Source organism: Poeciliopsis prolifica, unplaced genomic scaffold (genome assembly GCF_027474105.1).
Source record: "Poeciliopsis prolifica strain line A6 unplaced genomic scaffold, Auburn_PproV2 SCAFFOLD001, whole genome shotgun sequence".
Lineage (NCBI taxonomy): Eukaryota > Metazoa > Chordata > Actinopteri > Cyprinodontiformes > Poeciliidae > Poeciliopsis > Poeciliopsis prolifica.
The window spans coordinates 17,605,375-17,620,579 of NW_026562376.1; the positions used below are offsets into that span (position 1 = coordinate 17,605,375).

General features: G+C 43.6%; 2 protein-coding genes across 2 annotated transcripts; both read right to left on the bottom strand.

The window, feature by feature from the left end:
• Window positions 1–48: 48 nt before the first annotated feature.
• Window positions 49–5,103, bottom strand: LOC129359579 (transmembrane protein 168-like). The gene is made up of 4 exons (XM_055029295.1): window positions 3,629–5,103; window positions 3,176–3,318; window positions 2,814–3,088; window positions 49–2,248 (listed from the first exon to the last, which is right to left on the bottom strand). The coding sequence occupies exons 1-4, from the start codon at window positions 4,763–4,765 to the stop codon at window positions 1,701–1,703; spliced, it is 2,103 nt and encodes a 700-aa protein (XP_054885270.1). The 5' UTR covers window positions 4,766–5,103; the 3' UTR covers window positions 49–1,700.
• Window positions 5,104–5,781: 678 nt separating this feature from the next.
• Window positions 5,782–13,773, bottom strand: bmt2 (base methyltransferase of 25S rRNA 2 homolog). The gene is made up of 5 exons (XM_055040739.1): window positions 13,517–13,773; window positions 9,449–9,590; window positions 9,218–9,331; window positions 8,922–9,036; window positions 5,782–8,652 (listed from the first exon to the last, which is right to left on the bottom strand). The coding sequence occupies exons 1-5, from the start codon at window positions 13,665–13,667 to the stop codon at window positions 8,011–8,013; spliced, it is 1,164 nt and encodes a 387-aa protein (XP_054896714.1). The 5' UTR covers window positions 13,668–13,773; the 3' UTR covers window positions 5,782–8,010.
• Between the last annotated feature and the right edge of the window lie 1,432 nt (window positions 13,774–15,205).

A 15,205-nucleotide genomic window follows, 5' to 3' on the forward strand; every position in this document is an offset into this window, starting at 1 on the left:
AAGACTTTTTAAAATTCATCTTGTGTCATTTGGTTATCAAGGCGACAAGCCTGTTTTATTCACGCTGCATGTGTTGGTCGATGCATGGTTTCAGCATCTTGATGAGGGTAAATGGATGGAGGACATTTTTGTTGCTGGCCATCATTAAGGTTTTCTAATAGCAGATAATAGCAAACACTTAGGTTTGGAGAAAAATGAATCGTTTTGTTTCCTCTTACTTTCATGAACTACAATGAAATGATTCGCTTGTAGCTACAACTCCCAGCATGATGTGAAATGACGACGGTGTGGTCGAGGGTTTTATTTTAACTGAACAATCTCTTTACTGGGTAAGCAGCCTGGTGAGCTTCTTTGTTTTGTTCTGGGAAACGTACGGGACAGTTTCAGGAGATGAAGCGGGTCGTCTCACGTGCTAAATACTACTCTTCCACATTTTGTCATGTTAAAACAAAATCTTTAAGGGACTTCAGGGGGCTTTTTTAATGTAATACAAGGTAATGTGTAATTGAAAAATTAAAAGGTCAAAAAATGTTTTAATTTTTGCACAGATCTGAAACGCGGCATGCACATGTCCCACAGCATCAGGTTTTATCTTGGAAATTGGGTGTTCAAGGCAATAAACGACATTGCATTGTTTAGCACACAGTAACATCAGTAGCCACAAGAGTGACGTCCAGCACATCAGTTACTTTTGGAGTACCACAAGGTTTAGTGCTCGGCCCAATTCATTTTTAACATATTTATACATCTGCTTTAGATTTTAAAATGCTCTCTATAATAAACTGATTAAGATTAACATCTTTCCACAACTTTAATATTTAACGCTTCTTTTAGCATTTTAAAAGCTGATATGTTCTATTGAATAAAATCCATTGAAGTTTCCAATTGAGACGTGTTTAAAATCTGAAAAACTTTAAAGGATGTGAATTCTTTTGCAAGAAAGTCACTTTAAATCAGTTAAGGTCCACTTAATTTATTGCATAGTGTAATCAATCTTTCACCCGTTTCCTCACCATTAATCACTTTCAAACATTATACTGATTCTAAGTAAATAAAAAAAAAAAAAAAAACTTGCATAGTTGAATAAAATAATATCCAGAAAGAATATTACATCTTTCTTCGGTCTATTAGAAGTACTGCATCACTCCTTATTGTGCTACCTGAAGAAGCTGGAGTGGGTTTAGAAAATTCCTCTTAAAAATAGTAGAAAACATTCTTAGGGATACAAAGCAGCAACCTGAGCATTTCAGAAACTATAGGTATTGACAAAACAGCATCAAAAAGAATAAGAATAATTTCTTTGAGCGTAGCAATTGGTTAAAAACGCATGTATCTGAGTCACTTTGGTTCAAGATCTTAATAAATAGCAGAGCAGGTCTTTCTTTTTTTTTTTTTTGGGGTAAAAGGCAACATGTGAAGCAAAAAGATCCAAGGTGGAGTCGGATTTAACAGGAGAAAATGTGCAAAACGTTGAGCTCAGTCTGATCTGGGAGCAACGACTTCAATCTCACCGACTGACCTTTTGTTCCAAAAATATTTATACATAAATATCTGAATTAAAAGAATAAAAAATGGCTAACATTCATTTTTCAGTAACTATCAGGGTGCTGGTTTGGTGATGAGTAGCTGCCACATTAGTGAGAAAAATATCAGCAGCTGTTATTTATCTGCTGTTTTTTGTAGGGTCACATGATTGGTCCCTATGATGTGACCAGTTTGAAGCCCTGCTGGGTGTCCAGTACAGCTGGTGGGAACCAGTTCAGCTTGATTCTCCTCAGGTACCGCAGGCAGAAGCTGCAGACCCCCAGCAGATTGAGGCCGCCGCACCACGCCGCCAGCTGCACCACCGGGTAGGTCACCCGGGGGAAGTACATGCTCCAGTGGTTGGTGACGTCGCTTCCTGTTGGCAGGTGCAGAGTGTAGTCACTCCAGTGCCTGGAGACGCCGTAGGCGGCCGAGACGGCCCGGCTCCTTTCGGACCAGCGGACGCCGCTGTTGGGGTTGCAGTTGTAGTCCACCCACTGAGCGGTGAAGTCCCCGAGCTGCGGGGGCTCTCGCCGCTCCGCGTCGCCGGCCCGTTCGAGCGACGCGCCCTGCACGGCCACGTGCAGCCCCTCCACGCGCCGGACTTCTTTCACCCAGGGCAGCGAGTGGTCGCAGTCCAGCACGACGATGAGGCGGGAGCAGAACCCTCCGTTCTTCTCCCTCCACCACTCCAAGAGCTGATCCAGGCGGAGGACGTCTCCACCTGAGCACAAAACCAGATTAGAAATCCATTGGAGATCTCAGGGCATCTGCAGGTTTCAGAAAGGCAAACTGAAGAATTTTTTAATTAAGCCGTCTTGAATGTAATTTAAGACCAAAGAACTATAGGTTGGGCGATCCTGCTGTGTCAAAGATTCTGCAGGTTTTACCAACTCAAACTAAAATCTTAAGACCATTTTGAATGAAATTTAAGACCTGTATCATGACAAATCTACAAAAGAAAAATTGTTTCATACAGTAGTGTCAAACTTTTTTGCCCAGAATTCACTAGCATTGTATATTTTGGGATCAGAAATGAATAAATTACTCTGAAATAATAGATGCAATAAAAAGCTACCTAGTTAACTTGCAAGTGTATATTAGCTAGCCGCTGAGGCTAGTTAGGGACAGCGTCAACTGCCTCCAGTCACAAAACGCAGTGAAGATGTCTGAATTTAAGTCATTTTAAGGCCTTAATTTTAGATGAATGTGTGTATGATTTTTGTAAGGATGTGCAGAGACACCCTGTGTCTTTCAGAAAGCAGATCAAGACCGTTTGGACGTCCCACCTGCCAGCGCCCACTCTCCACTGCGGTGCGTGTGGCCGCTGTAGAAGATCACATATGTGTCATGGCGAGGTCCGTCTGTTGTGCGGAGCTCCAAGAAAGACTTGATCTTCGCCTGCAGGGACTCGAGGGTGATGCCGCTGGTGGAGTAGTCGCAACCGTAGTTCTCGATCAGGTGGCAGGCAAAGAAACGCTGCACGCTGCTCAGCATGCTGGTGGAGCGCTTGTTCAGCTCCTGCACCTGGTCTGGCGGCAGCAGCAGGGGCTGGCCGTCAGGACTGGTGGACCCAAAAAGACCCGGATCATTAATGAAGTGGGTCTTACTGTTAAAACTAAGCGATTTGGTTCTTTGCAGCCCCACCTACCTGCAGAAGTTGGTGGGGATGACCACCGCATAGCCCACGCAGGTCCCACCCAGACTGTTCCCGAGCTCGTAGAAGAGTCCATGAAGAAGACACTCCAGGGGCAGGATGAGCAGAAACGTACTGATGAAGATACCACTGGACTCCTGCAGACGGGTCACACAAAGCAAACGTGAACACTCAGCTCTGCCTTTTAGGATGTAAAGGTAGAGGTGTGCGATACAGCATATTTTGGAATCAATCTGATGCCAAGTAAAGAACCTATTTCAGCAATTTTTTTCTAAATAAAAAGTACAATTTATTATTGCACAAATAAAAAAAAAACAATACCAAAATTTCAAGCTGGATTCTGAAACTAAAGTATTGATCTTAGCATTGACACGCTAGTATCGATCGATACTGATACCAATAATATTTTTGGATCGCTGCACCTGTCTAGTGAATTATTGCTCCTACCTGCCAGCTAAAAGCAGCTACAGCAGCAGTGGACACCAGAGCGAAGAACACCAGGTCTGCGGAAATGAGGCAGAAGTGCCTCATGCCTTTCGAGGCCATGATCTTCTCCAGGCTGGCGTCCTCTGGGCCCTGCGTCCAACACAGTCTCTGGCAGTCACTGAGCTTGTTGTGAAAGCCCCACACACTGATCACTAACACCATGTGGCAGATGGCCCAGAAGAACACGCACACCACAAAGCCCGGGATCACCAGGTACCACTGGTCCGAGTCCCGGGACTTCTGAGCCGCGACGGCGACGAAGGCCACCTCGATCGCCAGCAGAGGCAGGAGAGTCAGGCGGCGCCTCAGACCGCTGGACACCAGGATGGGCCGCCAGCGCTCGATGACGGAAAGCCCGCTGAAGTAGGAGTCCAGCAGAGGGTCGCAGATGAGCAGGCTGAAGAAGCAGGCGACAGCGAACGGGTTGGCGTCGACGCTCAGGCACTTCAAGAAGAAAATCGCGGCGGTGCATGTGAAGCAGGCGAAGTTGGGGAAGGCCAGGAGAGCCTTGGTGCGCAGGGTGATCATGACCGCACCGAGAGCCACGACCAGCACCGTGACGCTCAGAGACTCGTTGACGCGGAGCGCCGTGCTGGCAGCCGCGAAGCCGGCCAGCTCCAGGCGCTCCGCGGAGGTGATGAAGGCGGGTCGGTACCGGGTGCGGCCCAGCAGCCGCTCCAGCAGCGACCAGAGCGTCCTCAGAGCCACGCTGCACAGCAGCAGGTAATTGGCCGCGCGCTCCTTGACGTCGGCCTGCAGGCCGGGCGGGTTGAGGAAGCTCAGGAGTCCCAACAGGAAGCCGAACCACAGGTGGAGGAGATTCAGGCTGGGCCGCTCCAGGTCGAAGAAGTAGTACAGCACGCAGGCGGCGACAAGGACAAGCAGGGCCAGGATAAGTACCACAAGAACTATATACTCCGCTGTTCCGGTCCAGCGCGTGTAGAGACCTAAACTCAGACCCAGGAGCAGGTTCAGACCGGACAGGTAGCCGAGCCACCGGACCGACGACCACACGCTCACCTCCCCGTTGACCTCCTCCAGCCGGGTCATGGCTGCTTGGAGGCAGTGGCTTAAACAGTACCGAAGAAAGCGAAGCATTTTGATATAATCCCCACCCCCGGTTTTTAACGTAAAAAAAACCTGTAAAATTCACGATTTAAAGTTTGTTGAAATCCCGCGAGAGCACAGAGTCCGGGTTAGCTGGAGGACTTGTTGAGGTAAAACACCAGCATTAGAGCGGCTAACGCAAAGCCGTCCCGCTCACCAGCTCACATTTCTAACTCCGTGTTTCATTTCGACTGACATCCAGTAAAGTCAGAAGAGCTAGCGGATACAACGCCGAGAAATAAGCCAGGAGAAGTGCGAGAAGCATAGCATTTGAAAAAGTTTGTCCCATCTAAACTTCAGTCAGATGACAACCGCCATGATTGTTTGCTCCGTACGGCAAGCGCTGAGGGTAAAAAAGAAAAGGCGCATACGCGAACAGTTCAATGAAAAGGTGATGTTCAAGTGTTAAAATTCTAGCTGAACATTATTTTTCGATAATTTGACGACAGTGAATGTCAATTAAAACATTTAAAATGTAGTTGGATTGAATAAATGGACCGTTTTACAATTGTTTGGACTAAGTAGTTTCACATTAGATTCAGTTTCCTGCAAATACATGTAGCTTTTAAACTTTTGCCTTTTGTTCCAAAACAAAACAAACCTGTCAACCCTACACAAAGTAGAGATGAGCTTGTAGTGCAAACAAAATGATGCATGATTTTTAAAGATTTCAAAGATTAAATGCGTGACGATGGCATTTTACTGCAAATAGAATAAGTGTTTTATCCAGCAAAGCTCAAACTCAGATCGAGTGTAGCTGTAATCACTATTTTTACAACTAATTCTCAGTGAATTGACGGCAGGTCTTTGGCTCCAGACTGGGCCATTCTAATATTTTTATGAGCTTTGCTGACTTTTTAAGTGTTTACCCTATCCACTAACATTTCTGATGTGTACCTCTGCCTTCCTGATGCCTATTTGTTCACTAAATGTTCTTTAACATACCTCCGAGGCATAAATTGTGCAAAAAGTCTTGAGTATTTCCAAATAAACACACATACACTTAATTGTTTTTCAGTCATTTATAAAACAGTAATACAACCATCCTCTAAGCACACATTGTTCTGAATTGTTGAAAGTGTTGATAATGACAATGACCATGCAAATAGGCCAAAAGAAAACACTGGAAGACACTTCACAAACACACTTCAAAGTACTCTGAATATGTGCAATCAATATGTTTTTTTTCCATTCAGAAGAATCTTGGGGAAAAAAATATAATAATACAGCAATGAGAACATTGGACTGCACCAAAAACCTTTTTTTTTCTGTTCCCTTAAAATGATTAAAAAGAAAAGAGAACTAAAATGTTTTGTGTGCAGTTTGGCCAAAGAATCGTCACAATCGGCCCAAGGCACCTTAAGATTAATGGTTGTGTTGTCTGGGCCTGTTGTTCCTTAGGAAACACTCCTCCTGAGGAAAATGGTTACATGTCAGCACCTTTTGGGATGAATCCTAAAAGTGCCACTCACAACACCCTCATTCACACTCGCCAACTCGAACATACTCTCAGGATTGGACCCGTCCAGGGGCCAGAGGGAACACATGCTAGCATTTCATCTGGTAGTGTCTTTAGCTAACCCTCCCACCCCCGGTGTGCAAACAGGTTTATTGGCACCGCAGTAAAGACGACTTTTCCGTCACTGACATAATATCAGACTGAAAACCGAAAGAATCCAACCTTTACTTTGAGTAAACATCAACGCCGCCGTTTGAGAACTCCAACACATACTGGCACTTTTTTGGCCTAGCGTGAATAACATCAACACGCGGCGTTTGCTCGTCTTCTGGTACTTTAATTGGACAAGTGTGAGCGACAACACTCCAAAGGGATTGATGTAAAAAATGATATTCACTGTACGGTACAATGAGGGATTTGTGATGTTGTAAAACTGGTAACCTTGTTAAGTGTATGACATCATGGGTTTATTGAAAATACCAAGAGATGAGAAAAGAAAATACCAGAAAAATGAAAATGGGGCATCATTGGATCTTTAAGAAGGATAATGAGCCAAATTAACCTTCTGCTATGTTGATGTCAGACCCCAGGCTGAAACTGTATGGAGTGCAGAACTTTTACGGTTTCTTTTTCTTAATGTAAAATTTTTTTTACCACTAAACGGATATACACAAATTAAAGGTTGGTTTTCAGTGTGAGATTATGCCGCTTTTAAGGTGTTTTTTCCAAATCTTAGTAAGGGTACCAACGATTTTGTTCCCATTTGTGCAAATCTTTAGGCTCATAAAGAAACATCAGAATACGAGGAGCTCAGGTTTGGATAATTTAGGCGAAACCTTTTCACATCGGTATTCCAGATAAGTCGGATTAAAATCACAGATGTGCAATGCTGGAACATCTTTTTTTTTTCCGAAGGAAAGGAACGGTGACATAACCCAGAGTTGACGTTCCGACACGAAGATAAGAGGAGGCGGCGAGTGCAACACCTAGAAGTCGTACCTTGTTTGACAACGGTCACATATTCACCCAACGAAAGTAACACTAAAAGTGTTTGAAATGCTACAATTAGAAAGGTATTGTAAAAGACACAGAAATAATTCAGAAGATCTTGGATTAAAAATAGTGTCACCACACTTTACACTGGACAACACAGATTTTAGTCAAGATCTGGGCTTTTTTTTTTTTTTTTTTTTCCTTTTAGGTTGGGAAAACTAAAGGTTTAGCTGCATGACTGTGACAGAAGCAAGCATTCCTTCCCAGACTCTTCAGTGCAATAAAAACAATCAAGCTTCTGTCAGACTACTGGAGTTGCTGGGTATTTTTTGGCTTTAATACAAGCAGCCTGCAACACTAACTTATTGAAATGGAGACCAAGTGCAGAATGTAAACGGGCTGAATTGTAGTTGCTGAGAGCTGATTGGTAGAGGGGAGTTAAAAACAAGGGGTTAGGAGTTGGGTTATCTTCAGGGCATTCAAACTCTTATAAAACCTTTTGTTTTGTTTTTTAAATCAAAATATATCCATCTTAGTGTCTGTGTGTGTGTGGGGGGGGGGGGGGGGGGATATGTGAAAATAATCTGTAAACTCTCTTTCCCACTGTGCAAACTGCATTATGTTTCAGTAGAAGGGTTGGGGAAATGGGAGGAGAATGCAGCAGGTTTAGATCTGGCAGCGCCTCAGCCGCTGGGAAGAAGACAGGCAGAGAAAGGCCGGTGGGGGAGGTCGGGAGGTCAGGAGTGGTCAGCGGTGGGGCCGGGGAGGGAAGTCCTAGTTCCGCCTAACTCTGAAGTAAGATGGGATCCTCAAACTCGTGAAATCCCGGAACTGAGCTGCTCTGGCTGTCGCCGGAGTCGGAGTCGTACGGCGCGTCCGGCAGCTCAGCGAAGCCCCAAGCCAGCTGGTCGTCCTCGAAGTCGGAGCGCAGCGCCTGCAGCGGCAACGCGGCGCCGCACTCCTCCTCCTCCTCGTTGGAGTTGAAGTCCTGCGGGATGTAGAGCATCTCTGGGTAGTTGCGGGACACCAGGTCGCTGGTGGTGGCCAGGGACACCTTCCGGAAGGCGATGAGGTGCATGTGGGAGTACTTGACGTACTTGTAGCGCTTGAAGCCCAGCGACTCCACCGCCACCCGCCAGCTGCGCATCATGAGGGCGTGGCGGTTCTGGTGGGACGAGTCGGGCGTGATGATGAGCAGCAGGCCGTGCAGCTCCAGCAGTTCGTGGGCCTTTTTGCAGCAGATCCAGCGCTGGTAAGGCGAGGGGAAGTAGGAGAGAAGCAGAGAGAAGACGACCACGTGGAACAGCTGCGCTGGCAGCGCGTCGATGGGGCTGCGGAGGTGGCGCAGGAAGGCGTCGACGGCGTCGCCCGCCAGCTGGAGGGGCTGCTGGAGCTGCAGGTTGAGGAAGTCGCATTTGTAGACGCTCTGAAAACGAGACGTAAATCAGAGAAAGTTGTTGTGATGAAACCGACAGTTGCTTAATCATACTGGAAGCTGCAGGTGCAGAATGGAAAGTCTTTGATGTTTCGCTTTCTGGTAAATCAGAACCTTAAAACCAGCCAACCACAGGCATGGAAACTCCTCTACACAAGTCGCTTCTGCTGCTTCTGCTTCGTAACGTGAGTGTGAAAGCCTCATGCAGAGATGTGAACACATCCATCTACTTTTAGTAATCAGAAAAAAAAAAAGAATACCTCAACTGCTGGCACTATGTCGATACCGACGGTCAGAAAGTCATCGAACTTCAGGAAAGGGTTGAAGCAGCTTCCGACGTCCAGAAGACGAATCTTTCCCAGCTGAGATACTGAACTATGGAAGAAAAAAAAAAGATGCAAGAAACCTGAGAAATCAATGGCTTAAAATATCCAACCTTTGGTTTGAGTCCAAAATGGAAGTGGACGTGAAGGGTGTCCACTTCAATTAAACAAACTTTTATTTATTTTTTTTGCAATTACAAATTTATTTATTTATTTTTTTTACTTGAACCCACCTGGGGATGGCACTGTGTGCTTGGCCACTCAGACCAGAGGCATGTGCTGCACTCTTTTCATCCTTTTCTAACATCCGCTTCATTCCGCCATCCAAAAAATATTCTTGACAGACACTGAAGAAGTGAAATCAAAACCAGCAAATTAGAACCTTATTGGTTCTAAACACATGCATGTGTGCATGTGTGTGTGTGTCAAACATGCGGTTTCAGCTAGTTTCAAACTAAACGCACCTGCGACACCACTCGATTCGGCCCTCTCCTTCGCACTTTTTAGTCCAGTGGTTGTCGGCGAGATTCTTCATGGCGACGGCGTACTCGCTGAGCGTCTGCTCGTCCTCGCAGTGCTCGCGCCAGATCTTGTCGAAGTCGCCCACTGGAAGGAGGGAAAAGACGGCAAACAATCAACTCAGACTTTCCAAAGGAGCCAAAGTCGCCAAACGTCTTTTACTGCTCAGATTTAAGAGCATTCTGAACTAAATTTAAGATCGGTATCATGACAGAGATGTACAAAACAAGATTGCATACTTCTGAGATTAACTAAAACTCCTATCACATTATTAATTTAAGTTGAAGACATTGTTTAATGCTGCTGTTAATCTTTTCTCCTCATTTGTCTTCATCGCAGCATCTGTGGCTCTCTAGCCTCTACTCCTTTCTCCTGTCCCCTTTTTCAGCTATAAATGAGAACGGCTGAAACAGTTCATCACAGCTTTGTTGCGATAAAATTCTTCAAACTGGCGCTTCACAATCGTGTTTAAAATCCAAAAACCCTCCAACTTCAGAGTTTGTGTGGCACCACATGCTGGGGAGCAAAACGGTAAAATTTCCGGGGTCAGTTTGTGGCTGCTGGCTGCAGCTTTGTGCTTCTCACACTGCATATGCATTTCAACAGCCTTAATCCCCGTAGCAACAAAAAAATTTTCTCTTCTTTTTGCAGAGATTGGATTAAAACATTGAATGGGTTGCCAACAAAAATGAACCAGTGAGGAAGATGAACTTCCTCTGGTCAACAGGTGATAAATTTGCACCACAAAAGCGAGTTGCTGAGACAGCAAGCAGCTAGCTAGCTGTAGTCTTAATTGTCTCCAGTCAAAAAAATGCAATGACTTAAAACTTTTGCTTGATTGAAAAGTTACACTGAAAAAAAACCCCAACATTGAATATACAAGATTTGGTAGTCCTGCCATGACAAAATTTGAGACTTGTCATTAATGCATGAGATGCCAATTTATATTTTTTTAAATGAATTTAAGACATTTTAAGGATGTGCTGACACTCTGACAGAGAGCAACCATTCATAGCTTACTACTCGTTGTTTTGCTCATCCACTTCCAGAACTTGATTACTTCTTCGAAGATAATTTTTTTAGGCGTTCACACCACAGAAGCTGTTTAGCCAAGATTAAAATGAAAACAAGTCCGCAGAACTTCCCATCAAAAGACCTTAAAGACTTTAACAGACGCCAGGAGCTTGTGGCATCCAAGCCGACAAGGGGGGAAATCCCATGACCGGGGGGCAGGAGGGATATATCTGATTTGGAGGAGAGTGGCAGGGAGGGGGGGGAGCAGGACAACAAGACGAGTGGTTGTAAACAGCAGCGCTCTGAAAGCATGACTGCTGCGAGTCGATGCCAAGCCTCCTGGATCACGCTTTACTTATTAACCAATCATGAGATCTGTTAGCAGGGTGATTTTTATTTTTTTTAAACTATTCAAGTCTCCAAAACAAGACATGATCCCAAACTAAAATCCTCAGAAAACCCTCGAGGATTAGGTTTTAAGCTAGTACAAAAAAATACATGTATATTTTTTGTACTAGCTCTAAACTCTGCATTGTTTACCAGACAGCAGACAGATTTCTGCTCCAAGTTTGCCTGCTAACTAATTTCCCCCAACACATTGTTTTCTTTCTGCTTTGAGATTTAGGAGCAGTGAGAGGAGGACGCACATGTTTTTCATTTAAACACAGTCAAACATTTAGATAAAAAACAAAAAACAGTGTAACTGGGAATCATCTAATTTGTGATGTTTGCTGCTCTTAAAAACAGAAAATGACAGTAAATCCTGGATGTTCTTGCAAGCTGCTGCTGTTTGTCTTCAGCTGCGAGATGACTACGAGTCTTTTTTCATCTTTGCAAGGTAAAGATTTTCCATCTGCCATTTTGATTTCTTTTCTGCTTTTCGCCCACACAACATGTTCCTGGAAGGACGACGCATTCCCCCGGAGAGGTAAAGCGAGAGCTGGCGAAGCAGCGGCAGCGCCGAGAGCGATGTAGGTGACTGAAAGAGAAAGTTTGAAAACGGGAGGACTTAAAAACTGAAATTATTCGAGAAGATGTTGTTGAGCTGCCAGGCAGGCAGAAGGCATTAGTCAATGGCGATGAGTTGGAAGAGGGTTTTTCCAAACTTCCCGTTTTGTTTTTTTGGGTTTTTTTTTTTTGCAACATAGGGTTTTGCTAAGAAGGCAGGCAGCTGCTGATGAAAAAAAATGCAAACCTGTTTTTTTTTTTTGCTCGCTCTTATGCACTTTCTGTACAATACAGCAAAATTTAAGCAAATTCGATATACAGTGATGTAACTCTAGGTCATCTTTACACCAGTAGAAGATATCAAGTAGGTATGAAATTACTCAAATGTCTTTCATTTAATTTTTTCACATTAAAATTACAGATTCTTTTCCTCACTTTACACGGCAAGCCAAGAGAAAGTGGCAATTAACGGCGAGCTGAAAGAAAACGACTGGTTTCAAAAATTTCTCGCAAAGAAAAATCTGAAAAGTGTGGCGTGCATTTGTTGTTAACCCCTTTTCACTCTGATCCCTCGAAACATCTAGACAAGCGAATGCTTGCAGAACAATAATTATACCTCAGGAGAAATTCAGCCTGCACAATATCAGAGTGAAACGATTGTTCTGCTGAATATCGCCATGACGATACTGATTGCAATAAGCCCCAAGTTTTTCTGACTCTCCTGTCTTTTTATGGCACAATGTCGCTGCCAAGCCAGTAAAATGACACATCAGGTGTGTTTGAAAGGCAATAAGGGCAGACAGATTCCATTTAACTGATAAAATATAGTACTGATGTGCAGGATGTTAACGTATGACACTTGAAATAAAGCTTGCAACTAATTGTTGTCTTCAGGCAGTCATGACGCTGCATGTCTTGCATTGTCTGGTTGCCAACTCTGATTGATTACATTTTGTTTTACAGCCAAGGTAGCTGGCAAACAATTTTTTCCCCCCATCAAAAGAGATGGAGATTTGGGCATTACTAAACACAGGTTGAGACTGGGGGTTTAAACACAACGCCAGAGGTACAACTCAAGAGTTCATATCGTGTTTTAGAATGGCTCAGTCAAAGTAAAGACCTGAATCCAATTTAGTGTCAGGGAACACAAAATTATGCCACACTGCTGAATTTTATTAATAAAAAGACATTAAAACCATAATTTTTCTTCCACTTGTTGGTCTATCACAAGGTATAATTTAACCTCTAGAAATTTTATGTTTTTGTTTGTTTGTTTTAAATTATTAAGTGAGATTAGGTGGAAGTTTTACTAGCCCACAACTGCTAATTAACATTGTGACCGACGAGGCAAATCAAGGGTGATTTGCAGGATTTTTGCATGCTGACTATTTACCTCGGGTGGTCAAATTTCACTGAAGCAGGAATCGAATATTTGACTGCAACAATCATAATGTTTGCATAAGCAACAACTTCTCGGCAAACCGTGAGCTTAAAATGAAATGGCAAGATTTAGGACTCTCGGAAACCATGCGCGTCCAGATGGGTTCACGCACAATCCGGTAATCTGGCTTCCCGTGCATCTCTTGACCTGTGGGGAGGCTTAATGAGGCAACTGTGGCAATCAGATGGGAATCGTCATAAACAAATAAAAGTGCGCTGCAATAATTACACCAATGTTTACTCAGTCCACACAGTTATCTTTTATTGGCGCTAGCAGCCGTTCATCTCCGCTCCTTTAATGATTCTCATGAGTAATACATTAAGTTTTATCTGGACTGGGTTTGCACCGGTGAATGACGTACTTGCACTGAGACAGATAGTGACGAAAACAACAATAACATGTTTTTCTATTCAACATGTAAGAGATTTAAAACGGCCTTGCTCGTGCAGAGCAACCCGCCGGCTGTGTGTCAGTTTAACCCCCAACCAGCTAGCAAAGTCAACAGCAGCATTAAAACACGTTTACTCGCTCAAATGTGAGATCATTTAGGATTTTATATTAACTTAGTAGCTCCCCTTCTGTGTTAGCGGCTACAGGCAGAGCCTCTTACCCTCTCTGTATTTCCTGCGCAGTTTCCTGTGGACGTTTTTAACCACCCCGGACAGCTTCTCCTGCACCTGCTTGCAAGGCGCTTCTCTGGGAATGGGCACACAGAGCCTCCCCTGGAGGTTCTCCGTCTCGACATTGTCCCCGGGGTTCATAGCTCGGCTCCTCCGACGCTGCCTCGGAAAGACGCTTTTCCCCCTAGCAAGACTTGCAACCTGACCCGGCGAAGCAGCCAAGCAACCAACAACGCGAGAGCGGATTGGTTGGCTTTGACTGACGCGGCTCAGAAGTGACAGTTCGTCGTCCAATCACAGAGCTCTAGATTTGTACTGTGGACTGACGGAATGTCGTGAGGCATTTACGTGCGGCAGTAAATTTCAATATTTCCACTCAGAAACGCACCAGGCCATCAAAACAAGGTAAAATATTTATGGAATAGCACATTTTAATTCCTATTTTTTACAAACGTCTCTGGTTTATAGGAATTTAAATGTGAATAAAAATTTTCTACCACAAATTAAAAGTATTTATTGATATATTTTTTGTAAAACATGTGTTTTACTTGATTCACTGAAGTAAGTCAATGAATCACAGGGTAATAAATCTACTTCGAAAAAATGCTGCAAAACAAGTCCAGACAAGTGCTCCACACAGTCCAGTTAGTGACCAACTGGACTTAATGGATTTTACTTTTCACAGTTTACTTCATGATAGTGCATCTTAATTGGATTTTTTTGTGATGGAGCAACACAAACTAGCGCATAAATATGGTTGCAGAATATTTAATACAGGGTTTTTATATTATCTTCCAAGACAAATTGGTAAAACCCTTGAGTTACCTCACTATAAATCCATCTGCAGGCCTCAGATGTTTGTTAGAGAATATTAGAAAACAAACAAAAAGACCAAGAAATACAGCAGAGAGATCAAGTGTAGAATTGTGAAGTTTAGAGCAAGGTTAGATTAACAAAAAGCTTGTTAGAGACGACAAAAGATTTGAGTGGAGGTTCCCCTTTAGCAGGACAACAACCATAAAGATGCAGACAAAGTTACAACAGAATAACTGAGTCAAAGTCTGGACCTAAATGCAACTGAGATTCGGCAGCAACATTTTAAAATTTATTTTCACAACAGGAAGTAAAATGGAAACAGGAAGTGATGTTTTATCCCAGCAGAAGTGGTTTCCAAAGAGATCCTCTTTGGAAACTCAGACCTTGATGAAGTTGAGTCCTTGAAGATGTAACAGTGTAACAAACCGGGGATTGTTTCACCCACAGGACGACAGAGAGAGTGTCACTTTATATGGAAAAAAACATGAATTTAGAAGTTCAAAATTTGTACAATAGTCTTCATGAGACAAAAACTTTTTAACTTGTCAAGTACATTGCATTATGAATAAATTTTCATTACCAATCCTGAAAATGGCCATAAACAATCAGAACAAAATTGGACTTAAAATATTTTTTTTTTTCTGGAACAGAATACACCCCTTTTCCACTTTCTTCCACATTTAAATGTGATTTTGTGCAAAGGAAGGCCGACTCTAGCTGTGTTACAAAATGTCAACAGTCATAAATTCCTTTACAATCCCCCTGACAGTTTGAAACTATTCCTCACCCTCAAAATAACTCTCAGCGCATGATGGCCGCAATGCTGTTTATTTAGCTGCGCGTATGAGCTCTGAATCCAAATG

What these genes read in the sequence shown, in the direction of transcription:
- LOC129359579 (XM_055029295.1), bottom strand. Translation starts at nt 4,765, where the DNA reads ATGCTTCGCTTTCTTCGGTACTGTTTAAGCCACTGCCTCCAAGCAGCC. An exon ending in ATCCCCACCAACTTCTGCAG is followed by an intron (nt 3,089 to 3,175) that starts GTAGGTGGGGCT and finishes TGGGTCCACCAG; the next exon opens with TCCTGACGGCCAGCCCCTGC. An exon ending in TGGAGAGTGGGCGCTGGCAG is followed by an intron (nt 2,249 to 2,813) that starts GTGGGACGTCCA and finishes TTTTGTGCTCAG; the next exon opens with GTGGAGACGTCCTCCGCCTG.
- bmt2 (XM_055040739.1), bottom strand. Translation starts at nt 13,667, where the DNA reads ATGAACCCCGGGGACAATGTCGAGACGGAGAACCTCCAGGGGAGGCTC. An exon ending in CGAATCGAGTGGTGTCGCAG is followed by an intron (nt 9,332 to 9,448) that starts GTGCGTTTAGTT and finishes TCACTTCTTCAG; the next exon opens with TGTCTGTCAAGAATATTTTT. An exon ending in GCACACAGTGCCATCCCCAG is followed by an intron (nt 9,037 to 9,217) that starts GTGGGTTCAAGT and finishes TTTCTTCCATAG; the next exon opens with TTCAGTATCTCAGCTGGGAA.